The sequence below is a fragment of the Eschscholzia californica genome, unplaced genomic scaffold (assembly GCF_041429995.1).
Source record: "Eschscholzia californica isolate CP2 unplaced genomic scaffold, dmEscCali1.0.p SCAF_5, whole genome shotgun sequence".
NCBI classification, from domain to species: Eukaryota; Viridiplantae; Streptophyta; class Magnoliopsida; order Ranunculales; family Papaveraceae; genus Eschscholzia; species Eschscholzia californica.
Window position 1 is genome coordinate 12992717 of NW_028238472.1, and position 27384 is coordinate 13020100.

Here is a 27384-nt window from a genome sequence, read left to right on the forward strand (position 1 = left end):
CCGCGACTTTTTTTTCCCTTTCAAATAAGAGTAGTTCTCTTCTATTGTTGAGATCTAATCATTCTTCAATACTTTTCTCAATAGTATTTGAAGATGATGAAGATTAACAAGAAGATGAAAGATCCAAACAAGAGTGATTTGTTGAAGAAATCACATGATATACTCTTCAATGATCTCAAGCATTTCAAATGTCTAGTTCTCCACAAATCAAACCTATGTGTATCCATGGTCCATGAAGTTATATTTTGAGAGAAATTGAAAAGCTATTAGTGAGGGGAAATGAATTCATGGATTTCTTTCTTAGAATAGTTATATACCCCGTGTTTATCTTGAAACTATACTTATAGTTGCCCAAAATCTTGATTTACAATATGATGCACATGAAGTGTTTGATAGAATGTATCAAAGAAATCATGTTTATTCTCAAAGATGGTTTTCTTTTGATGTTTTGAAAACATGTTTGTGGGTTCTTTAATGGCGAAAGAGTTAATTTGCTGATACTTCTTGTATACAAGTTGAAAACTCTCAAGCTATTGTTCCTTAGCTTTTATAAGATCAAATGAAGAGGTGATAAAAGAAGATTATAGAGAAGAATTGAAGTGGGCAAACTCATGCTAGTGTTTGCAAGATAATAAAATCACAAGATTAAAGGTTTGTTTTTATATGGAGTAATATCCATGTGTTGAGTTATTACAACCACCATGGACCACTTTCTCTTTAAATAAGAGATAATACCTGGCAATGGTGTCTTTAGCTACCTCACATGACTCCTCCATGTTCAAATCAAGTCCAACATCTACAATTTGTTTAGCAAACTCATGATTTTTTTCACTAGTAAAAGTCATTAGTTTGAGGGGGAATGTTAGATTATATGAATATTAGAATAGTTATAGTCCCACATTGAGCAATAGTTTAAACTTCTCTCTTGTACTACTCCTTATAATGATGTAATGTAATAGCCATGAAAATCAATACAATTAATACAATTTCTCTATTTCTTACACCAGGAGAAACAATGTTGATCACTTATTAATGTCCTTGGATGTTGTTGATTCAGCTAATATGTCATATGGGTGGATTATAAATCCACGATTCAGTTTGTCGATTATTAATCAAATACGTAGTAAGTATTCCGTGAGAAAAAGTACCACTTTATTGGTTCTTTATCTCGTGTTTCGTGAAGTTTGAATGCAAATTTTCAACTGTTTCTCCTCTGATTATTTATTATCAGACCGAACTAATTATCTCTGAGTTAGTTGTTTTTTCTTAGTTCTTCTTAATTTGGTTATTTAGTTTGTTCTTCATGTTTCTTTGATTTTCAAGGTTATTAAAATTCGGAATTTGAGCTAGCTCTGCTTTTGTGTAGAAAGCGGGCCATCGTGGGTCATTGAATTACTTTAAAGTATATATGATGTCACAATGTAATTATTATTTTTTTAATTCAATTTTGTGTGCTATAGTAGAAATTACTTGAAAGCGTTATCGTAATTTTGAGGTCAATTTGTGCGCTAGACAAAGTAGGACGGAAGGATGACAATGCCCACATTGCATATCCATGATACAAAACTTCATACCGATTGGAAAGTTTACATTGCTCAATAATAGGACGGAGAATTGAAAATTGTACCACATGCCTTATACAAAACTTCATGCCGATTAGAAGTTTACACATACTCACTAATAAGGAGTAGAATTGAAAGAAGAGATGAGATATGATTTCTTTATCTTGCCAATGTATTCGTTTATATTGTAATATTGTACCAGAATTGAAGGTCATGTTAGAAAAATAAACTAATTAACTTGTTCAGGAATATGAAGATAAACGATGCGAAAGTAAAAGTAGAGACACCAAGATAATTTAACGTGGCAAAAAACCCCTCCAAGATAGAAGGTAAAAAACCACGGGACCTAGTCCAGAAATCTTCCACTATAATTAAATAATGGGTTACACAATTCTTCACCAAATCTATGGTGAATAAACCAATTCTTCAAGATGTGTAGAAACACTCTCGGATAACAACTCTTCACCAAAACTATGGTGGATAAACTGAACAAAGAAACAAAGAAATAGAAATCTCTTACTCCTTAGGATTAGAATAAATCCTAGATTACTAAAGGTTGAAGAAGATAACCACAAACTAAATTGCTTCACAAGATTAATAATCTTCTTTTCTTCGAACCAATATTCTTCTCTTTTAATCTCTCTTGAAAGAACTACTTCAGAAATCTCTCTTTCTCTGACTTCTCTTTGTTCTGGAAGTTGTTGTGTATAATCTCTTCCCTTTCATTCCCTTTTATAATGATAAATAAGGAGGTTTACCAATAGAAATAGGAATTCCTTTTTAGGCTTGAAAAAATAGAAACTTCTATTTTTTCCCCAAACAAGAAATAAGGGAAATCCTATTCCAACTAGGAGTCCTTTTATTATAAGGAGGGACCCCAACAGGTAAGAGATTGGCCTTTTCATTTTCTTTTTGTCCTCCTTCATAAGCAAAGATCGAAATATCTTTTTCAATTTTTTTGTTATAAGAACCACTAATTCTAAAATGAGAAAACGACACAACACCTGCAACAATGAGCTTACTATTAACAGCTTGAGTGCCTTGGGTTTAGTATTCTCTTTCCATTTTTTATTTTTCAAGTTCATTGACGGATCCTCAACAAAAAAACAAGTTCATGGACGGAAGCACTGATTATATCCTACTGGCAACTATTATAATGTGTTGTACCGTGTAAAATGTTCAACGAACATGCTCGTGCCGTAAGCACGAGTTATGCCTAGTATCTCATAAATCATATTTCATATAATATAAATAACAATTTTTTACATTTTTCTTATAGTTCTTATCTTCTATTTTTATTGTGTTTTCTTTTTAAATTTTTAGGTAAGTTCCCTGTGATATAAATAATTTTTTATAGGATTTTTTTTATATATTTTTCTTTTACTTTTAGGTAAACTCCATATCTAGTATTTGAGAGAAAGGGGTTGTTTTTTTAGGAGAGAGAGACCCGGCTGACGCAAGCAAGCTATTATCTCTTCCCTTCTCATTTCCTACAGCAACCCCTAAAACATCAACAAATCTCCTCTACATCATCATCTACACCAATCAAACCCCACATGCGATCACAGTCCCCAACTCACACCAACCACCTCTCCTCACACGAACAATCAAACCTTAATTAGGCCAACTATAGAGAAAGATCCAACCAATACAAAAACAAGGAATAATCACTAAGTCAAGCGTGGAAAAAGTTATCTTGGAAGCTTGTGGTGAAGAAAAGTGATCAAATCAAGGCACTAGTAACCTAGAAGAGTAGCAGCATAAACATCTCCAGAGGGAAGTCTTTCTGAATCTTAACTCTTTTTATTTTCATCGTCTATTCATCTCTTTCTACTTCCGTTGAACCTATACGAACCATAGATTTGTTGTTCTCAGATCTGGTCATTGCACTTCTTGTGCCAGTAGAGACCATTCATCTCATCTAGGTATCAATTTGTAGTCTTTTTAATTCAACTTATTACACCCCCATCTTGACTGTTATCAATTTGGAGTCTTTACCTTCAACCTATTAGCACCCAATCTTGCCTCATAGATACCCATTTAATCTGCATTGAATGTCTTCTTTATTTCCTCTGTTGATGATTAGCTTTGTATTGTTAGAGGGCGAGCTTAGAGCGCAACATATGGTGGTTTTTTTCATCCCTTTCATGGTAATCGATGAACTAACCCTAGGTGCACACATCTCTTCGACCACAACTGAATATAATTTCAACCTTCGATCTCATCCTATCGTCTTCCATTACTGCACCCAAATAGCATTCACCTCCTGGAACCATATTGGATTTATGTGGATCCATCGACTAACTTTGTGGATCATGAGTTCATACCGTTTATCCTATAAGAGATTCAATATCAGTATTAACTTACCTTTTGATCCTCGACGACACCATACTTTGCATTTTAATCTCCATACTCGTCGTGAAGTTTATGTTACCTATCTTCCAGCTCATGTTTTGATGAGTAATTGTGTATTTGGTGATATTATAGGTGTACCTCTGAATCCAAGTTCTGTAACATGTTCACTTCCACCCTTTTACACAATTTTATTTTGTACTTATGTCGGATTAGCAGGGTATTCATACTCGGGCTATGACGGCGATCCCATTTCCCAGGTGTCTGAACTATTTATACATTGTAGATTTCGATCGGATATGGTCTCTGTACATGGAGAATACTGGCGGGATACCCCGGAATCATCCTATGATTCCATCTTGCAGACACCCTCGTTTCTTCCGGAAATGTTGGGTGTATGCTTAATCCATCTTAAGTGTTACAAGAAGTTACATTCGAGCTTCATCTTTATAGATACCAGACGGACTCTCAAGTTTAAATATTGTATCTTACTCAAGAAGAGCTGCCAGCCTTGCGAGCTACAGAATGAAGATTGCTCTACTAACCGAAGTTATATATAATTTGCACTTCTTCAGTTCTGGTATTTTGTTGTATTTCTTTACTAATTGTATTTATGTTTTTCTTCTTAGTTTATTGTAAAGACTTCTTAATATTAATGTATTCCCTTTCAACAAAAAAAAAGGTAAACTCCATATCTTTCAGTAACAAAAAAAAGGTAAATTCCATATAGTATAAATAATATTTCATAAGATATTTTTTTTTATATTTGTCATCTTTTAGGTAAGTTTCGTATGATATAAAGTATGTTCCGTAAAATTTATTCTTTTATATTTGTTATTTTATGTTTTTATCTTTTCTTTTGATTTATTTTAGGTATGTTTTAAATTTAATTATTTTTTTAATGAAGTTGAATCTAGTCTACGGGCTGACTTGGGCCAAACCTGAGTCCAACCCGGCCCCAGGTCCAACCCCGTTCCAGACTGGACTGGGGTTCAACCCAGGGGCGAGCCCACATAGGGGCCCGTGGGGGCGCAGGCCCCCACGACCCTAATGTGACTCGCCTATGTTATACTTCATGTGCTACTATATTATATGTGTATTTCCATTACAAAATATCATCCTTTCTTAGCTTAGTTGGTGAAGCAGTGGAGTTACATTGCAAAGGTCAAGGCATCGAAAACCATGCAAACCACATTTTTTTTTCTAGAATTTCTACCAACAGATTTTTATCTAGAATGCCTACTACTTAAATTAGTTGAAATTGTTCATTAAAAATATATTATGAAGGGCATGTTCCGCTTAAAATTGGTTCTAATTAATTGAGATAACTCAATTTTGACATACTCAAAGTCACCAACTAAATAAAAAGGCATCCAAGAGATGATGAGTATTTTAAACAACCCCTTTAATATTGTTGATTTTGTGTGATTTTTTCGTGATTTGTATTTTGGACTTCAAAATTGTCTTTTACATTTTTTTTGTCATAGTAAATATGTTAATAGAAAGAAAACTTTTTCTTCATCTTTTCTTCCATTACGATCACTTCCTCTTCATCATCTACCATCGTTTCTTCTTAATCTTCACCAATATCTTTTCACCCCTCCTTTGTTTTTTATTTCAATATCTTTTGGGAATCCAGTTGGGGGAAGATCCTTGAACCATATTGATGAGAAATTTTGAGATTGCTTGTTATGCATCAAAATTACTATAGAATATCATGTTGAATTTGCTTTCCGGTTCTAGCTTAATCGCGTACTATGAAATTCTTTCATTAGCGATAACAAAAAGGTGCCCCCACTCATAAAAATTTCTGGCTTCGCCACTGGTTCAACCTAATGTCGGGCCAGCTCGACCCAACACTATTTTAGCCTGGGTCAGCTTGACCCGTCCGATAAACATCACTAGTGTCATGGGTGATAGTCTTGATCTTTGCAGAAGTAGAATATTCATCTAAGGTCCTTTCGTTATGAGGGAAAATATTATGTGAAAGTCAATTTTTAAAAGTAATTTTTACATTCGTTGTTTGATTAGACTAAAAAAAAATGTGAAAACAAATTTCTGATAGAAACAAAGGTGGTAAATTCGATTTTCCACTATCTCCCTAAAAATGTGATCTTTTATCTTTTTGAAGAAAACTCTCTATCTGCTCTTTCACGGTTTCACCTGATGTAACACCCGCATCCCCCTAAAAAAGCCACCATTTTTTATTTCAGAGTTATGATTCATAGTTTGGTAAACCACTTTCATTCCCCATTAAATCTCTACCAGCTTAATCTAATTGCCATTTTTTTCGAGAAACAGTTGCTGTCACGAGTTATCCAATGTGTTCTGGAGAGAGAAAATTGCAGAAAAGAGAAAGAGGAAGACGGAGAAGAAAACGAATCAAATCAATTTTTATGTGTGTGTGATGTGATTTATAGGTGAAAAGTTGTATCTCACCCTGGTATACTGTAATTTGTCGATGACCTGTATCGTCTTTTTTTCCTTCTCTCTTATTGTAGGGCCCCAAATCTCAAATGTCAAGCTAACCGCCTTGAAATCGAAGATTTGAGATCTTCAAACTGGATCCACGAGCAACACCTACCATGAGTGTACAATCAATACCTGAAAAACAAAATAGCTGGGTTAAAACCCAACTGCAGTAGATTTCCTCAAACCTAAGTCTCGGGTAGGCAAGCTCAATCCCCAATCAAGGAAGCATTGCATTCATATTCATTATTGACATTATCTGAAATTTAACGGTGAATACTAACATAATATATAAGATTTATCTAATCCCTCTCGAAACTAATAATTTATGTCCTTTGATTAATTATTAGGTTTTCAGGTTCTCGTATTTTAATCTAATACTAACCTTGATAATGCAACAATCTTTCCTCCTTTTTCCAACAGATATAAATATCATGCCTTTAACTAAGGTAAACCTTTATAGTACCAAACTTGACATATACGTCGACAAACATATTATGTCAAAAGACACATCATCAAGCTCTTGTTCCGGTATCTCAGACCAATACATAAAAAATATTAACCCTTATCAAGAATGACAAACAAGTTCACCAAACAATTCAAGTCAACAACACATGACAAGTTAGAAGAGATGATGCGCACAGTAGATCCTCACGTGGATCTCAACCTCAAACAAGCAAATAACAATAGTAGTTAACAATCATAGACTCGCCACTAGAAGGTATATTCCTAGAAAGATACATTGCCTAAAGAACAGAAACCATGGGAATTATCTCAATAAACTCGTCCATTGGAGACTGTCTTGACACCTTACACAAAAACTATCACAACTCTCCATTCCGAACTCTGATTAACACACTGTTTGAACTATTAGAAAGTAGATAAAGATACCTTTCCAACCATATAAAATCACGACGAGATTCATCATATATCAATACCAGATTCAATTTTAATATAGACCTACGTACAGTAGAGACTGTTCTGACACCTTGTACGAAAACAGTTATAACTCCTCACTCAAAACTCGGATTAGTAAACCGTTTGAACTACTAGAAAGTAGATAAAGACACATTTCCAGCCATATAAGAACCACAACGAGATTCATCATATATCAATACCATATTCAATTTAAATATAGACCTACGTACAGTAGAGACTGTTCTGACACCTTGTACGAAAACAGTCATAACTCCTCACTCGAAACTCGGATTAATAAAACGTTTGAACTAATAGAAAGTAGACGAACAAACCTTTCCAATAATATAAGAATCACGACGGGATTCATTATGTATCAATACCAGATTTAAGTTTAATCTAGACCAAAATACTTTCCTCTATAGATGTTTTATGGGTATCTAGATAAAACTAATGTCTAAACCATTTAATCGTTCTTTAGTGTGATTAAAAATTCTAAACCTATCATGGAATAAATTGAAAGTGCCTACAAAAAAATTAGGAGATAGGAAATCTACCTTTTTTCGCCTTAGATGACTTCAAGACCACAACAATGTCTTGTCTCTCTCTAGAGAACTCTATCTCTATCTCTAAGGAGTGGTTGTACCATCTCTATTTTCCATATAGTTTCTTCAAAAGTGAAGAGGATTAGGGTTTTTGTAAACCCACTAGTATTTTATCCAACCTAAACTAACCTAGAGTTTGTTATTTACGCCAAATTTGATCTATTAAAAAAAATAGGGGTGTTACACTTATCTCCACCAACATTGGTGTTTCCCCGCAACAGAAGATCAATCCCCGTGAACAGAGGAAACGAGAGAGAGAAAGGGAGAGGAAGAGGAAAGAGAAATAATTAGAATAAATAGGAGAGAAACAGTGGTTATGGTCGAAGATGGTGGTTGTGGTATGAGGAGAGGAAGATAAAGAAATATGGTGGTCTTAATATTTCCCTAAGGTCGGTGATAGTCTGTCGGCGTAAAGAGAAGAAGTGGTGGTAAGTGCTTATGATAAAATCAGATTTTCTCCCTCAAAAGTTGTTGTACCGAAATTGTTTTTCTTTCCTCAAAGCAGAGGCTTAAAAAATAAAATAAAACACCCACTAAAACTCTTGATAACAAAAGCCGAAAACATCTCGTAAAACAACAACAGAGGAAAATGAATAATACTAGAATAGCCTACAGGTTAAACCCCACTTCAAACCTACACGAAATCAGTAGTCTCCATTTCCGAGTCAACTGTCTCTCCGCTTGTTGATGAACTTTTTCACTCTTGTCGTAGGGTAGATTCTTATTTAAGTTTGTGCTAGGTCTACTTTCCTATTCTATCATTTTTCAAAATAAAATTGAGAGATCAAACTTTGGCCCATTCAAGTGCTCTCTTTCCTTGCAAGTAACTTGGGAAGAAAATTTCCATATAGTCTTTCACCTTCACCTTCCTGAATATCCTTGGGTTACTATCATTAATCAAATTTGCCGCTGGTTCAACATCTTTAGCAAACTCTGTTGAATAAAACATGACCAGAGATATCCTCTCCTTCTCTGCATTTGTTACAACTCTGTGTAATGGACTCTTGAACTTTCCATTGCTCATTATCTGTCAATTGTGAGAACAATCTCATATATGAATAAACATAAGACGTGTGACCAAGTACGTAATATCTATGGTATTTCAGCTCATCGTAGATCGGTTTTGAATTGAACAAACTTAATCTAGTGTCAGGGCTAGATTTACATGTAATAGGACTCAACACTTTAGGCACAAAGAAATCAACTAAGGGAGTTATCCCAAACTTTTTTCAAAGACATGATTTTTTTTCGTGAAAGGGTATTTTTGACGTTGTTTATGCGAAGACTCCAAAGACGGAAAATGTTTTTTTTTGTCTAGTTATCTTTTACTACACTCTTGTTTTGAACCTCTTAGTTCTATACCTCTCTCTCGTGAGCTCAATAGTTATCGAATTTAAGAATGTTTAGATAATATAGTAAGTAGTTTACCTCCATTAGATCACCAAGATTAATGAGAAGAGCACCTGGAATGACTGGAACTTTGATCCATTTATCATCTTTGAGAACTTGAAGACCTTCTACTTCATTATCTTGCAAAACAATGGTGATTACTCCTCCATCTGTGTGAGCTTTGAGCCCGTAAACACGATCGGGTCTCGAACAAGGCGGGTAGTAGTTTAGCCTAGCATATGCTGGTGCTTTCTTACCCATTTGGTCAATGAAGTAATTCTCCTCTAAACCTACTAGTTCTGCTACTGCCTTTAAGACTTTCTTGGCTACTAAACTTGACTCAACACTATAATCATGTAATGTTTTCCTGTGGTATAATTGAAGTGATTTGTGTTATATTATAATACTTTAAAGAATCTGCAAACATGAAATACCCCTAGTCGGGAATTTGGAAAAATAATTTCAGAAATCTCAAAACCCAAAACTACCTCAAGTATCAAAATAATGCTGAACTCTTATCGATATATCATTCCTGACATATTCTAGACGAAGCATTCTAGGTATTTGACTGAAATTTGGGAAGTATTGTGGTTTTGAGATTTAAAAAGGTATTTTTCCGCAGTACCTGAAATGATTAGGCATTTGAGGCCAAAGGTTGAGTTTTCTCTGTTCTTGTGGTTCAACCAAAAGGTATAAACGATCACACCAATCAAGAACCTGATCTTCTGAAACAATTCTATCACTCCCATATCCTTCCAAATCATCCAACTCCCTGTGAAGAGGTACTAACCTCTTGATGATCGACTCGGATGAAGCCGAGGGTGATGTAGCAATATCTCGGTTGAAGCCGAGAAGTGGGAAGGAGATGCTCTCGGTGTGAACCGAGAGGAGGAGAAGTAACTCTCGGCTGAACCCGAGAGCTATGATAATGGCTCTCGGGTGAAACCGAGAGCGAGAGAAAGAGTAAACTCGGTTGAATCCGAGAGGACTGTGTAGCAGCTTCGGGTGAGACCGAGAGATGGAGTGAGAGAGCTTCGATGAAGTCGAGAAGAAGAAGATGTTGATCGTGAGAGAGATTAGGTAAAACCTTTGTTTATTCACAATAACATGATTATTACATTATGGTTTGATCTCTTTATATAGGTTTACATTGAAGAAGTTTTAGAAATAGAAAATAGAAATAGAAAAACTAATTACTACAACATTCCTAATTAAACTAGGACTAGGATTCCTAATTATAGTAGGAAACCTTTTCCTAATCAATGGACTAATCCACTCGGTTTAGCCGAGTGGAGTAGACTCTCTAACACTCCCCCTCAAGTTAGAGCGGGAATGGAAGTAACGCCTAACTTGCCAATAATGTTCTTGAACGGTTCTGCCCCAAGTGGCTTTGTGAAGATATCCGCTAACTGATTTTCTGTACTGGTGAAGCGTGTGGCAATGACGTTGTCTTTAATCTTTTCACGAACGATGTGGCAATCTATCTCAATGTGTTTTGTACGTTCGTGGAAGACGGGGTTATCAGCAATGTGGAGAGCGGCCCGATTGTCACAGTAAACTGTCATCGGGTCAGAGTGATTGATTCCAAAATCAAGTAGTAAATACTTGAGCCATTGTAATTCGCATGTGAGGATGGCTAAAGCTCGATATTCTGCTTCTGCCGAAGATTTTGCAACTGTGGGTTGCTTCTTTGATTTCCAGGAGAGGGGGCTGGATCCCAACATTGTGAAATACCCAGTAGTAGATCTACGGGTTGAAGGACAGCCAGCCCAATCCGAATCACAGTATCCTGTAATATGGAGAGAGCTGTCTGCGGATAAGAAGACTCCTTTATCAAGAGTACCCTTCAAGTATCGTAGAACGCGATGAGCTGCGTCTAAGTGTACTTGGCTAGGTGTTTGCATGAATTGACTGAGGTTGTTTACGGCAAAGGTGATATCCGGCCGTGTAACCGTTAAGTAAAGTAATCTGCCTATGAGACGGCGGTAAACTGACGGATCTGGTAAAGGTGTACCGTCAGTGGGACTAAGGCGGAGTTTTTGTTCCATTGGAAACTCAGAAGGACGTGCAGCGGTGAGTCCAGAATCTTTCAAAATATCAAGCGCATATTTTCTTTGACATAGAAAAATGCCTTGTGATGAGCGAGATACTTCGATACCAAGGAAGTACTGTAGACGGCCCATATCTTTTAGTGAAAAAGCTTTATTTAAGAATATTTTTAACTGGGAAATAGCATGATCATTATTTCCTGTAATAATTATGTCGTCAACATAGACAAGGACATAAATTTGAGTGGAGTGAGATCGAAAAGTGAAAAGAGAATAGTCACTTTTAGACTGAGAAAAGCCTCGTTCGATGAGAACGGAGGAAAACTTGGAAAACCATTGCCGGGATGCTTGTTTGAGACCATAAAGGGATTTATGGAGACGACATACCTTAGACTCCCCCTGAGATGAAAAACCGGGGGGTAATTTCATGTAAACCTCTTCATCGAGGTCGCCTTGAAGAAAGGCGTTATTGACATCCAATTGATGGAGATTCCAACCTTTAATGGCGGCAATTGAAAGAAGGACACGAACGGTTACTAATTTAGCAACCGGAGCAAAAGTGTCATGATAATCCAACCCCTCGATTTGGGTGTATCCTTTGGCTACTAAGCGGGCTTTATATCGTTCTATAGAACCATCGGATTTGAACTTAATTTTATACACCCATTTACAACCGATGGGCTTTTTACCGGGTGGTAAAACAGTGATTGTCCAGGTTTTATTTTCTTCCAAGGCTGAGATTTCCTTGGCCATTGCCTCTTTCCAATGAGGGGACTTCATTGCTTGAGTGAAAAAGGTTGGTTCGGTAGTTGATAAAACCGAAGAGAGAAATTGTTGATGAGAATTTGAAAACGAATTGATGGAAAAGTAGTTTTCAAGAGGATATTTAATATTGCTTGTATTGGAACACACGTAATCATCAAGGTGACTAGGTGGTCGGCGGGACCGGACTGGTCGGCCGGAATCGGCAACAGCGGTGTCGGAAGAAGGATACGGCAATGAGGATTCATTGCTCGTCGGTGGAGTATACTGTTCTGGAGGCACTCCAGAGACTGGATCCCCATCACGGTCTGCTGAAGGCACTCCTGATGGGGAAGATGGTCCTGTGTGAACAGGGCCTGTAGGCGGGTCATCGGGGGTGTCTGAAGGCACCCCCTGTCCCGAATTCAGACTCGCCGGATCAGCAACAGCAGGTTCATCGTTGAATCTGCTGCTGTCCGGCGGTGATATTGATCGAGGTTTATCGGTTGCCGGAAACTCGAATGTGTCGTCGTCGTCGATGGAGATGAAAGGTGTCGGGCGCGAGCTAGACGGTTTATCCGTCGGTTCGGTTGACATCGGAAAACGATTTTCAAAAAAAGTCACATCACGAGAAGTATATATACGTCGTGTGGAGATATCATAAATTCGATAACCCTTTTGTCCATTAGGATAACCAAGGAAGATGCCGGCGGAGGAACGAGCGTCCATCTTGGTGTTGACCAAAGGGATTCGGGCGTAACAAAGACAACCGAATACACGTAAGTGTGTAAGATTTGGAGGAGAACCCATGAGGACTTCATGAGGTGATTTTCCATCAAGGATAGGTGTAGGTAACTTGTTAATGAGATAGACGGCGGTTAGGACGCACTCTCCCCAAAAGTAAAGCGGGAGATGAGCTTGAAGGCGTAAAGAACGTGCCACTTCAAGAATGTGACGGTGTTTGCGCTCAACAACTCCGTTTTGTTGAGGTGTATAGGTACAACTACGTTGGTGGGAAATTCCTTTTTCAAGAAACCAATGTTGTAAAGAATTGTTCATAAATTCGGAACCGTTATCCGAACGAATTGTCTTAATATTGCAATTGAATTGCGTGTTAACGTAATTAGAAAAATTCATAATTAACGTATTTGAGTCCGATTTGGAACTCATGAGAAATATCCAAGTGCAACGAGAAAAATCGTCAACAAGGGTCAAAAAATAACGACACCCGGAGGTGGAGGGAACCGGAAAAGGACCCCATATATCGGCATGAACTAACTCAAATATATGAGTAGAAGAAGAAGTACTAAGTGGAAAGGGTAGCCTAGTTTGTTTAGAAAGTGGACAAACATCGCACGGTACTTTATTCGATAAAAACTTAAAATTTAAACATGGAAGTTTAGAATTAAAAAATTGAAAACGACTAAAGGATGGGTGTCCCAAACGGGAGTGCCATAAAAGAAAAGACTCTTGACTAGAACTATCTAAACTTGAAACCGAAAGGATGGGACGCTCCGTGCGAAGGAAGTAAAGATCATCATGAAGACTACCATGCCCAATCTCCGTCCTCGTTGATCGGTCCTGAAAAACACACAAATTGTGGTCAAATAGGACGGTACAACGAAGTGATTTAGATATTTGAGAAATAGATAAGAGATTAAATTGAAAAGATGGAATATGAAGCACATCTTGTAAATAAAATTTATTTGAGAAATAAATTGTACCAATATGATCAACCTTGATTCGGGAACCATCCGGTAATCGAACATAGAAATCCGGAGGTGCAAGAGAATAAGAAGAAAATCGAGAAAGATTTGAACAAATATGTTTAGCGGCTCCCGAATCAATGACCCAAGGAGGATGATAAGAGGAAGAATACGTACCCGTTAAGTTGACAAGAGGATCCTTGTTGGTGCCCTTAGAATTGGTAGATGTGGGCTGTTGAGATCGTTCCAATAGAGCAAGGACGTTTTGGTATTGTTCATTGGTTAAAGAAGTTGCTGTAGGCACCCCCATACTTTGATCTAAAACCGAGTTGGCCCTAGGGTCTTCTCGAGTGCGATTTCGATTGCGTTGGCCATAATTGGGTGGATAACCATGTATCTTATAACAAGAAGTGACGTCATGACCATGAATCTTGCAATTGTCACAAAAAGGTCTAGGTCTTTTTGTGCGTTGCCTCTCCGAACCGTTGTAACGGTTTTGATTATATTCATTGTTACCAACGGCAAGGGCAGCATTGTTGGAGTCGATATGCATAGGAGTAATGAGATTTTGTTGAACCTCTTCTTGTTTAATAAGGGAATGAATACGTAGGATTGATGGGAAGGGTTCAATCAATAGGATTTGACTCCTAATTGACGAGAATCGGTCATTAAGACCTTGGAGAAATTCCATAGCTCTATCTTGATTTGTTCGATCAATCAAGGATCTACCATGACCACATGTACAAGGCTCGGTAATTAGCAAAGAGTTGAGTTCATCTTGAAGAGCCTTGAGTTTAGTAAAGTATGTGGAAACATCAAAATTATCTTGTTTGAGACAAGAAATAGCTCTCTTCAATTGGAATATTTTGGGAGCATTGCTTTGGTGAAAGCGATCATATAGATTGTGCCATATATCAAAAGCCGATTCATCATATAAGATTGAATCACGAAGAGGTGGATCAACGGAATTGATGAGCCAACTAGAGACGAGATCGTTACATCGTCCCCATAATTCTAATTCTTTTGGATCGGTGGGTTTTTCAATGCTTCCATCAACGAAACCAAGTTTAGCTTTAGCCCTTAAGGCCTTAGTCATTCCTCGTGACCATGAGGAGTAATTGTCACCGGTTAGAAGCGGTGTGATGAGAATAGTAGTAGGAGAATCCGAGTGGTGAACATCAAACGGCCCACTATTGGTGCTAGGATTAGCTTGAGAGATTTCCGAAGATTCGGCGGTAGTCATCTTTCAAAAAAAAATTTGAATTCTTTAGGCTCTTATACCATGTGAAGAGGTACTAACCTCTTGATGATCGACTCGGATGAAGCCGAGGGTGATGTAGCAATATCTCGGTTGAAGCCGAGAAGTGGGAAGGAGATGCTCTCGGTGTGAACCGAGAGGAGGAGAAGTAACTCTCGGCTGAACCCGAGAGCTATGATAATGGCTCTCGGGTGAAACCGAGAGCGAGAGAAAGAGTAAACTCGGTTGAATCCGAGAGGACTGTGTAGCAGCTTCGGGTGAGACCGAGAGATGGAGTGAGAGAGCTTCGATGAAGTCGAGAAGAAGAAGATGTTGATCGTGAGAGAGATTAGGTAAAACCTTTGTTTATTCACAATAACATGATTATTACATTATGGTTTGATCTCTTTATATAGGTTTACATTGAAGAAGTTTTAGAAATAGAAAATAGAAATAGAAAAACTAATTACTACAACATTCCTAATTAAACTAGGACTAGGATTCCTAATTATAGTAGGAAACCTTTTCCTAATCAATGGACTAATCCACTCGGTTTAGCCGAGTGGAGTAGACTCTCTAACACTCCCCATTATCAACTTTTGAGCAACTCTGTTTCTCTGCAATGGGAAGTTCAAAGAACTGCTTTTGGATCGTAAGCATGCTCTCCGTTAAATTTTGAGGAATCCCATGTCCTATTGCCTGAAATTGCACAACTTAAGAGCTAAACACACAAATACAAGAAAGGAAAGAGAAGGCAGGTAAATGCCTTCCATCACCTTAGAATTGATGATCAGAAATTTTGGACTTTATGGGGTTCAGAGAAAAAAAAACACCAGATAAAGTTACCGGCTGCCGCCCATTGTGGTTCTTGAATGACTCGAACTATTATTATTGAGTGAGCTACATATGCTACAAGGCTAGAACCTGGCGAGCAACCCCTTTAGGGTTTAAGGAGGATGGGATAAAATAAGCTCGCGCCATGGCTAAGGACCCGAAATGTTGTTCGCGTCGAACCTGTCTAAGTTGGAACAAGTTGAACTACCATCCTAGGGTTTAAAGACAATATATTGATAAAATAAACTCTTCACTGTGGCCACACAAGGACTCGAAGTATTGCTCTTGTGGGAGCTACCCAAACTAGAACCAGGCAGGCTACCACCCTAGGATTTAGGGAGAAAGTAGCAGATAAAATAAAAGAACTATGATTAGAAAATCCATTTCGGCTCCATTTATGTGCAATTAGACCAGGAAAAAAAATGAACAAGCAATTAGTAGGACTAGTTGAATTTCAGTTAATAATATTTAAATCTTTTTTTGTTTGTCAACTTCGAATTTAAAAATATTTTTTCTTCCAGAAGACCAGAACCAAGTTTTTTCTCTGAAGAAAGATTTTGTTTCTTATTCATAGTACATTATGAACCAACACAAAGCAATATAATTGTTCATAGTACGTTATGAAATGTCATATTTCAAACCTTGGTTCTTGAATTTTTATAATGCATATGAACTATCATAATGCATTATGACAAAATCCTATTTTCTGTTGGAATCGGAGCCAATTTTGGCTCGACCCGACTCGTCAAACTCAGAAACCGAACGCGCCATCGCGTTCGTCTCGTCGAGCTCTTCAAGTTAGAGCAAAGAATTACTCGAATCCGATTCCGGATGAATGAGAAATTCGAGTTTGGAGTTTGGATGAAAAAACGGTTAAGTTAGGGTTTGAAACGTCAAACGGGACAAGTTAGATCAGGGGCCGTTTGAGCGAACCACGCGCATCCAAATCTGGACGGCACGCGTTCAATGCGCGGGATTTGTCAAGATCCAACGGACGCGCACGTGATGATGGCGGGATGGTGTCGGGCGTAACGCAGAAGCGTTGGATCTTCACGGATCCAACGGTCCGCGCTAATCCCGTGTCGGGCATGGCTCGGGATCCCACCAGATCTTCATCTAACGGCTGAGTTTCATCTCTGTTTGGTACAAGCTCGGGACAGATCAAACCCCATCCAACGGTGGGCGTTTTGACCGAGATTTCAAGCAAATCTAAGGTCCCAGGATGAACAGACTCTATATATTCAGTGTAGGGTTTTATACCCTTCTACTAGTGTTTATAGCGGAAATATGACATCTAATGTCTACACTAGTATTCCCAGGATCACATGCAAAACTAGTAATTAATCTAATGGAGATAGTGGATTACCTTAATCGCTTTTCCCTCAAACTAGTTGAATTGATTGAAGAAGATCAAGAGCTTCAAGTGTAGCTCCTCTACTTGGGACACGAGCAATCAATTTGATCTCCCACCTTGTTGTATAGCTAGCACACCAATGGTGGTTGGATAATAAGAAGACCTTCTTCTTGCTTGACTAGATAGATAGTTAATGGGAATTAGCTCACTTTCTCCTCTCTACTTGATGTGGTAGAGTAAGAAAGCTTAGAGAGAAATTCCACACCTTATTCTCTGCCCTAAGAGTGTTTATATAGAACCCTAATAAGAATCCACCTCCTTTTAGGTTTCCCAAAACACCCTTTAGAATAAGATTTAGGGAAATAGTCGAAAATAGCAACTATTGGTATTTTCTCAATTCCCTAAGGAGATGACGTCCAAACCCAGCCAAAATTGGCAGATTTAATGTTCATAACATAAGGAAACGTCCCTCCAAAAATCAGCCCAATCCGAGCCCTAAAAGTGCCCGAATCGGCCTAGGCCCAAAAACCCTGCTTTTGGCCTTTTTGTACTATCTTTGCCTAATTCCTTTTTAGGCCTATGAGATATGTTTATGGGACACTCCCATGATTATATCTCACTCCCACTAGTCATATCCTAGATCAATTTGTCACTCTTATGTGTAACCCGTTGTAGGATCCGATCGAAGTTAGCCGCGAATTACTTCGTAATTCGACGATCGTAGTTGGTCTCTAGCTACAACTCTACGATCCCTAAATCAATCGGACTTGATGATCTTCCACATCAATTGTCCTATCCGACAAATTGTTCGCATTGTCACCTTGGTCGAAGGACATCTCCTTCAACTCCTTCAGACTCCCACTTGGACTTAGAACAAGTGCAATGCCTCGATTCCCGTGTCAATTTAGTATCCCATCTGATACGTCACGTCATTCAGACTTTCTTGATATCCGAGTACAACTGTAAAAGACAAACGATTAACTTTTAATCCGTTTGAGCGCGGCCACGCATTTTCAGTTGCTACTCATCAAGTGGCCTTGAGACACTTTGTACCTAATGTGATTAGGGTGACACAATCCATTCTTGCGCTCCCACTTAACTTCATGTCTATCCTGTCCTTCCCAGTGTCCGCCTTTATAACCTCCTTTTACGGCGCGGCGTTTAACGGAACCAAAGTCGGGCATTCCTTACATAAGATGAGTGGAGCACTCATGTTTTGAGGAATCTCTCCAATTGTCTTTATGAGAAGTATTGACGTTCATCACGAGTGATGTACTTCTCATTTGAGGGTTATCCAGTGTATAAACCTTTTACACACCCACGTAGTCGAATAGAATATACTATTCCTATAGCCCATGAAACTGCGCTATCCCATCGACTCCCGTGCTAGTCTTCGTGAGTCATTGTTGTCCATGCAATGACCTGGACCAGGGATTCGATAATAAATATTCCAAGTTCACTTAATAGGGTTTCATTCATCAGATCACGTATCTGACAAACCTATTCGGAATGTTTTATCATCAATGGACTGTCGTTTAAATACTAAACCAAATTTAGACGACTTGTGAAATAACTCTATTATTTCTGATAACGAGAGTTGTAAATCTGAGCCTCTTCCGTAAAACTCTTTTTACCCACTCAGTTTTACTCGTCGAGGTTTAAAATTATACCTCATGCCTTAGACTGTGTATGAATCTCATACTATGTCTTAGGTGACAGTTCAGTTTGACTACCGTGGTAGTCGGTTTTAAACTTTGCTAATTATCAATTAATTTGAAGACGGTTATCTTCAACCTTGATAATTTCTAATAACTTTTACTAGAGTTAAGGCTTTTAATTCTTTATGTAGTATTTGCAACAGTTCCCGGCTTAAACACTTTTAGCCTACTTTCCTTCCATGTCTGAAAGTTTGCTACGATGACATGTTCAATTTTGTACTACTTCATCCTTTAGCCTTCTAGGATGTACTAAGTAGTGTTTCGGTTTTCCAATCCGAATTCGGATGTTTAAATGCTAATCATGTCCAACATGATTGACTTTATGTTTTCGAACATAAATGTCTCTCTCATGCGTGCTAGCTCATCGGTGTCTTTTCAGACTCCGATTTTTGCAACGCCCTCTGTCATGAGTTTTTGGGTCGAAATTCTTTTAGACTTTCCGAGTCTTAGATTTTCTGTTTCGGATCTCAAGCATCTCAGCGTACTGAGTCTCTCTAATCCTATCATCCTTTTGATCTATGCTTATAGATCTTCAGATGCCCAAAATGGCATTTTATCCTTTTGTGTGTGGTCCTTTATTGAGTCAGTTCGTTACTGTTATACAACACCTTATGTCGTACTCAATCTTTTGTATGTACTCTGCATACGGACCCGGAAGGTTTGTTTACTCCCACTTACCTTCTTGAAATTTCGTGATTCAAGATTTTCTTCATTCCTCAGGAATCAAACTTCTTTGATTGCCTTTTGAATCGAAGATTCTAACTCTTGCGTGCTTTTAATCCGTCGATAGATTTCTTAAGCATGCTTGTGGACATAACTTGATTGGAAGAATCTTTATTCTTCTTGTCTCGTTTCGGGAAACATGAATTTTTCCATCCTTCTCAGTTTTCTATTTTGGAAAACCAATTTAGGTCTTCTGTTGACTTAAATTATCAAGCTTCATGTCTTGACGAGATATGGATTCCACGATGATTTGGCTTCTAGTCAAAATCTAGAGTCAGTTTCCGTTTCTGCGCAGGTCTTTTATCTCTTCAGAAATAACCTTTATTTTCTGAGTCTTTGAGATTTGACCTTTTAGGGCTTTTGAACAACAATTTGGAATTTTCTCAACTACTTTGAGATATTCCTTTAGAGACACTTTCATTTGTTTTGAGAGTTCTCCGGCGAATGACATTCGCTTTTGTGCGGTGGGTTTATAAGATCATATCTTTAACCTTTCCTTTTCCGAGGAGCCGCAGTTTGTTGCTCTTGATCGAATTTAATCGTCTTGTACAAGTTTCATGATTGTTCTTCATGACTCTTCATGATTTTTCTCATGATCGAATTAAATCAACTTGTACCTTTTTCTCCCACTTATTCTTGTAATAATTAGTGCTAATTACTAGAAGAATACTATCATGAGCAACAAACACTTTGTTCTCTTGATTGGTTATGGAAGAAGCCCAAATTTCTTCTAAAGAAATTGCGTCAGACTTTAGCTAATTTTGTAATGCTTTTACAAGCTTAGCTGTTAGACGGACTTTGGTAAGTGTGAAAACAATCGTTTATAGAATATGTCCCAAAATATTCGGAAGACTGGCTTAAACCCATCTTTGATCGAATTATGCATAGCAATGTTCGATTACTCCCACCGAATCCACCATCCCTCAGATGTGTTCCATGGAGCGAGTTGGGAAACGTTTTCTCAACTCCTTTGATGGTTATTTAGTATTTGACTCAAGTTTTTATCACTCCAATCTAATCGGATGACTTAAACTCTCTTGTCAAAATGATTCTTTTACTTCGGTTTGTACTTTGTTTGAACCTTTCAAACATTCCGACTTATACTTTATGATTTGTACGTTTCCATACTTCATGAAGTTATCAGCGTACATATTGGAGTAGCTCTCGTTAGCTTCTGCAAGTAAACTTATAGGTCTGCATAACACTGTATGAGTCCTAATAGATTACTAGTCTCTATGCCTTTTGAAAAGGGTGACTTTGTCAATTTAGTCCTTAAGACCTAATTGACAATGCTGAAGTTTAATGAGTTTGAATCTCTTGATTTTAGCCATTATCAATAATAACCTTCAGTTAATTTTACCACTGGTTTAAAACATCATATGTTTCTAGAAGAACAAAATAATCACTATTAAGTTCTAAGCTAGATCAGTGTCTAAAAGAAGACTTTGATCCCTTTCAGCATCCTTAGCATTACTGCTTCTGCTCCCTCTTGGATCTTTACTTCTTTTAGTCAAGTATGTGATTCCCTTGAGCTTTACCGAGCCGCACATCCGGTTTTAAAATACCAGATGAAGAAATTTTACGATACTTGTTTTTAACTTTGTTAACAATGATACGGAACCGGAATTCATAATTCCATTCCTTTTGTCCTCCAGGTGCTAAAGGTAGTTTCCTTTTTTAAATGGTCTAGCCATTGTTTTAGAAACATTCACAGTAATGAGGAATACTCTTGATCATGTACTCGGCAACTGCTTTTCTTTGATCAAATGTTTGTCTCACTTGACTGATCCTTTTGCCCTTTTGAATCTCAAGATCTCTTTCTTAGATTCTTTGCACCAAATCTCAAGAACCTTTCTTAGACTGGATATTCCCGTATGTTCTGCTCAGTTTGTTTGTAACAACCTGAGTGACTCATCTAAGGTCTTTATCAATCTTTGTTCAATCGATATTGAATTGGGTGATAGATGTATTCTGTTGTCTTCCCTTAGGATGACTTTCAGATTGCCTTGGAGGTCTCGTACCTCTCCATTTATGACTTCTGTAGGAATTTCTTCCTTAGTTGTCTTAATGGTTATGCTAGCATTCATTACTCTTCCAAAGAGAATGTTATACGATTGCTTGCAAATGGCTTTTGACCTTCTCTTATATGAGTCAACATTGGGATTGGGTATTCTAGTGACCTTCCTTTAGAATCTGAGAACTATTCTCGGATTCATTCTTCCATTCTAGGAAGTGGATCAGCACCTCCCTTAGGTGTGATTCAATGTTGAAATCGTCTGTGTCATCTTAAAACTACATAAAGAAATGGCAAAGTTTTAAAACTCGTTATCGTTTTTGAAAAACTTAATTTTCCCACATTATTCAATAAAAATCGTCCCCGATTGAATAAGTGATTCCAAGACCCCAGTTCTTCGGAGTAAAGCGGACGAAGGCCCTACCCTTTGACTCCGTCGTTCCGGGTGAGTGAACTACTTCACTGATCATACCTTATGACTCTTGGTTGATAGATTAATGAATGACTAATCTATCCTTTTGCCTCGAGTATCCAAGACTCTCTTGCTGATCTCGTTGAGTAGAACCATTTAGACGTGTAGGCCTCTTCTATAGACCTACCCGCATTGTCCCAAGGTAGAGGAGGTACTCTGCGAAGGCCGACCCACCTTCCTCGAACAAGGGCGCAACGAGTGTCTTAATCTGGATAGGCGATTACTCAAGATTACTTTTGGGGACTTTTACGCTAGTCTGGCGTTTGTTATAGTGAACTATTTAGCCTAACTAACATCCACGACATAAAGCGTAAATAAGTAAGTAAATGCGCGCGAGAAAGTAAATCAAGCAGACATGGATCCTAGTATGGCCCCTAACCTAGAAGATCTAATCTCCTTTGGTTTTCTTCTTGTTTCGCCTTTTGGTTCGTCTAGATCTCCATCCTTGAACCTCCATTGATTTCTCCCACTCGCCTTTGGATTCCATCCTTGAGTTTTCTTCAATGGACTCATTGACCCTAAACTCTAATTACAAGACTCTAACGATTCGCAGATCGTATAAACTTGAAATTAAAATTAATTACAAAGCATGCACCCATCCGTGCTTAAAACAAGAATAAAGATATAAATCTATGGCCATACTAGTTTCCCGCATTCACATCACATGCAATCATATAATATATCAAGGCTAAGAATTATATATGCATGATTATCTTGGGAGATACTTTTGTTGACATCACATGTCACATTACGGACCTTAAGTCTAAATTCGAAGAATTCAACTAGTGGTGCGTTCCGGTTTTATCTTTTATGATTTCTAAAATCATCTTTAAGAAAAACTCCGTTTCGGGTTTTGAAAGCCCGGGTCAATTTCGGAAAAACATTGGTTCGATTCTTAATGATTTCATAAATCAATTTAAAGAGAAATCCGTTTTGGCCTTCTGGATGGCCCGGATTGATTTTGGAATTATTTGGTTGGAATCGGAAGAAATTTTGGCAAAAACTCCCACTCGAATGATGGTTCCTTTTTATGGTCCGAAAAGCCTCGAAAAAGCCCGGGACAAGTCCTAGACAAGTCCCGGCCCAAGCCCAGAAAAGGGCTCGGACAAGGTCCGGACATAGCACGGCCCATAGGCCGGCATGTCCTGGCCGAAACCTATCAAGGCCTGGTCTCGTCCTGGCCGGAGCCAGGACGCTAGTCCATGTACCAGACGCGTCCTAGACGTGTCTGGTGCTGGACCGGACCAGCACTAGGTGTCTCGGACTAGTCCGAGACACCCAGAACCTCCCAGACGCGTCTCCAAGACGCGTCTGGTCGAGTGCTCTGGACGCGTCCTAGACGCGTCCAGGAAGCTCCCTCCGCAGCTGCTGGTCGCGTCTCCAAGACGCGTCCCAACAGCTGCTCTGGACGCGTCTTCAAGACGCGTCCAGAAGCTTCTGTCGCAGCTGCTGGTCGCGTCCTAGACGCGTCTCAGCAGCTGCTCTGGATGCGTCCAGAGGACGCATCCAGGAGCTCCCGGTCCGGCCAGGAAGCTTCCTGGCCGGACACTAGGGTTTTTCAAAACCCTAGTTTCCAAAAATTTTTTTTTTTTTCTTTTGCAACTCTAAGTTGCTATTTTCCAAATTTAAAACTTTTCTTAAAATTTTGAAATCTTTTAGAACACTTCTAAAATTTTTACAAAACTTGTAGAAACTTTTAAAATTTCCAAATTTTGTTTTGAGAGTTTCCCAAAACTCAAAACACTTCTTTTTAGAACACTTCTAAAATTCCAAAAATCTTTGTTTTTCAAAAGTTTCCAAAACTTGAAAACAACTCTTAATCAAACCAATTTTGGATCAAAGTCTAGGTTTTTGAAAACTTTTTCAAAGAACAATTTTGAAATCTATTTGAAAAATTCTTGAATCCCATTCAAAATCAATCAATTTCTTATGTTTAAAACTCTTTTAAACATAACTATCAACTTAATCAAGCATGGATTAGTCCGAAATTCAATCTAATTGAGTTTTAAAACACTTTTAATCATCAATTTGATTCTTAATTTGAAATTCATTGAATCCCATTCAATATTATCAAATTGTGAGTTTAAATAGTTTTAAAACACTTTTAAAATATTTTTATAAACTCAATTTATCAAACTATCAATTATATCTAATATGAACTAGTTCGATTCTTAGCAAAAACTAGTTAATAGCAAGAGGCTCTGACGCCACTGTAGGGTTTTATACCCTTCTACTAGTGTTTATAGCGGAAATATGACATCTAATGTCTACACTAGTATTCCCAGGATCACATGCAAAACTAGTAATTAATCTAATGGAGATAGTGGATTACCTTAATCGCTTTTCCCTCAAACTAGTTGAATTGATTGAAGAAGATCAAGAGCTTCAAGTGTAGCTCCTCTACTTGGGACACGAGCAATCAATTTGATCTCCCACCTTGTTGTATAGCTAGCACACCAATGGTGGTTGGATAATAAGAAGACCTTCTTCTTGCTTGACTAGATAGATAGTTAATGGGAATTAGCTCACTTTCTCCTCTCTACTTGATGTGGTAGAGTAAGAAAGCTTAGAGAGAAATTCCACACCTTATTCTCTGCCCTAAGAGTGTTTATATAGAACCCTAATAAGAATCCACCTCCTTTTAGGTTTCCCAAAACACCCTTTAGAATAAGATTTAGGGAAATAGTCGAAAATAGCAACTATTGGTATTTTCTCAATTCCCTAAGGAGATGACGTCCAAACCCAGCCAAAATTGGCAGATTTAATGTTCATAACATAAGGAAACGTCCCTCCAAAAATCAGCCCAATCCGAGCCCTAAAAGTGCCCGAATCGGCCTAGGCCCAAAAACCCTGCTTTTGGCCTTTTTGTACTATCTTTGCCTAATTCCTTTTTAGGCCTATGAGATATGTTTATGGGACACTCCCATGATTATATCTCACTCCCACTAGTCATATCCTAGATCAATTTGTCACTCTTATGTGTAACCCGTTGTAGGATCCGATCGAAGTTAGCCGCGAATTACTTCGTAATTCGACGATCGTAGTTGGTCTCTAGCTACAACTCTACGATCCCTAAATCAATCGGACTTGATGATCTTCCACATCAATTGTCCTATCCGACAAATTGTTCGCATTGTCACCTTGGTCGAAGGACATCTCCTTCAACTCCTTCATTCAGTTAGAGTCCCTGGTTCCGAACAGTTGTGCCTTTTAACCCCAAAAGTCACTAATATTCATTCAACTCCTATATAAACCAACCAAACCCACTTCATTTTTCATCAATTCATTCTCTTCTCTTCTTCTCTTCTCTTCTAACAATTAGAAGTTCTGGTTTGCCTAGAATATCTAATTAGGAAGTATTTCTAGAAGTTCTGGTTTGACTAGAATATCTAGAACAGGAAGAAAGAAGTTTTGAGTGAAGTGATAATCATAGGTCGTCTAGAACATCAATTCAATTCACTTTCTTCTTCTTTTCCCTTCTAACAATTAGAAGTTCTGGTTTGCCTAGAATATCTAATTAGGAAGTATTTCTAGAAGTTCTGGTTAGACTAGAATATCTAGAAAAAGGAAGGAAGAAGTTTCAAGTGATATTTGAATTTCCGAAGCATATAGAAGATCATCCGCATTAGTCCAAGAGCTCATAATACTTACAAAGGTTCGTCCGCTTTCAGAATAAAGAAGTACCATCTTAAAACTCTGAAAGGAAAGTCGTTGTATCCCGAAGGCATACACCCTAACGTTTGGTACTGTTACGGGGGTGTAAAATGTCTTAAGGAAAGAGAATTTATTCTTGCCTCGACTACACTAACACCTATCTCGGTTAGTCCGAAAGAAGGAATATTGATAAATCATTATTCCTTAAATAATTTATCTCTCTATAAGTTAGAGAAAGGAAACTCTGTCTAAATCAAGCCAAGACAGAGAGAAATCGACTTATCGATTGATAACTGGAGGAACAACATTTTCTTTTTTAGAATTCGAATACAAAGTCACCTTTCTTCATCAATAAGCTTTTTTTATTCAAAAAAGATTTTTGTTCATTTTTAGTTCATAGTACGTTATAAACAGAAAATAATATGTCATAAACCAACACAGTACCATATAATTGTTCATAATACGTTATTCCATGAGGGGTACAAACGCCATTTCCAAGGTTTTGGACCTCCACGCAACTAAAGATCCGGGTGTCTAAAGGCCCATAATGGAGCCGAAATGGATTTAAGCCCAATAGTCCCTAAAATAATGGCCTCAATAAGACCCCCATGGTTTTTACACTACATTTGCTAGTGTTTTTTCATTCTAAGTCGGATGTGAAATCTGTTTCGAAGTCCAAATTAGATCTAGTCATGTTTGATTTCGTCTCATTCGTGATGCCTGACTCGTCTGAATGGCTTAATGGAGATTGATTTTGAGTCGATTTGATAGACAATGAGAATTTTTTTAGACATTAGACTGAATTAATAACTTATGAGGGAAAATCCCAACTCCCCATTAACTACAGAGATTGAAGAAAACTTTAATTAAATAGATATTAGATTCAGAATGGAGTACCTGAAACAATCCCCATGAACTAAGAGCTGATTTTAATTTCTCCATTTCTTCTTCTTTGTCTTTAATAGATGAAGATTCAGATGATAAAACACTGAGATTGATCACTGGAACTAAAGAAGATAAATAATCATCATTAACCCACTTCATCTTCTCTTTTTCATCATCTACTAGACTGGTCATATATCTTGTTGGTAGGACTTTGTTCTGGTTTGCAAGTTCTTGAACAGAGTTCACCTGTGATGATGACAGTTCCCTGCCGACGGGGACATGACTTTCTTCCATGGTTTCCGGGTTTTGAGATTCAGAGATGAGAGATTGGGCAAAGGGTAGAAATGAGGAAGAAAGTGTTAAGCCCAAATGATTGACTTGATCAAGTTTATATATATTGTTATCTTACTCCCAATGAGGAAAATAATGGGTCCACTATCCCAATTCCCAACAAAAACTATTTAGAAATGGAAACTAACATGATCTTTCTTTAAATCTTGTAGATTGGGTGCATGAGTCATGTTGCCTCATTGATCATGACAAAAGATATGACTTTCTTGGAAGGGGAGAGTTGCTTTATGAGGGCGTTACCTTCGCTCCCGATACAAAAAAAGACATCACCCTATAATAATGAGACTACTACTTCTGATAGTTTTGTAAGATCGTCGGTCGGAGATTTTGTCTCTAGTCGGCGATTTTTTGTTGG

At 37.9% G+C, this 27384-nt stretch overlaps 1 protein-coding gene across 1 annotated transcript; it reads right to left on the reverse strand.

Moving 5' to 3' along the window:
* Nucleotides 1-8339: 8339 nt before the first annotated feature.
* LOC147537201 (protein LATERAL BRANCHING OXIDOREDUCTASE 1-like) lies at nt 8340-27323 on the reverse strand. Its single transcript, XM_086643805.1, has 5 exons — nt 26691-27323; nt 15608-15723; nt 9918-10064; nt 9332-9659; nt 8340-8930 (listed from the first exon to the last, which is right to left on the reverse strand). The coding sequence occupies exons 1-5, from the start codon at nt 26970-26972 to the stop codon at nt 8688-8690; spliced, it is 1116 nt and encodes a 371-aa protein (XP_086499931.1). The 5' UTR covers nt 26973-27323; the 3' UTR covers nt 8340-8687.
* Between the last annotated feature and the right edge of the window lie 61 nt (nt 27324-27384).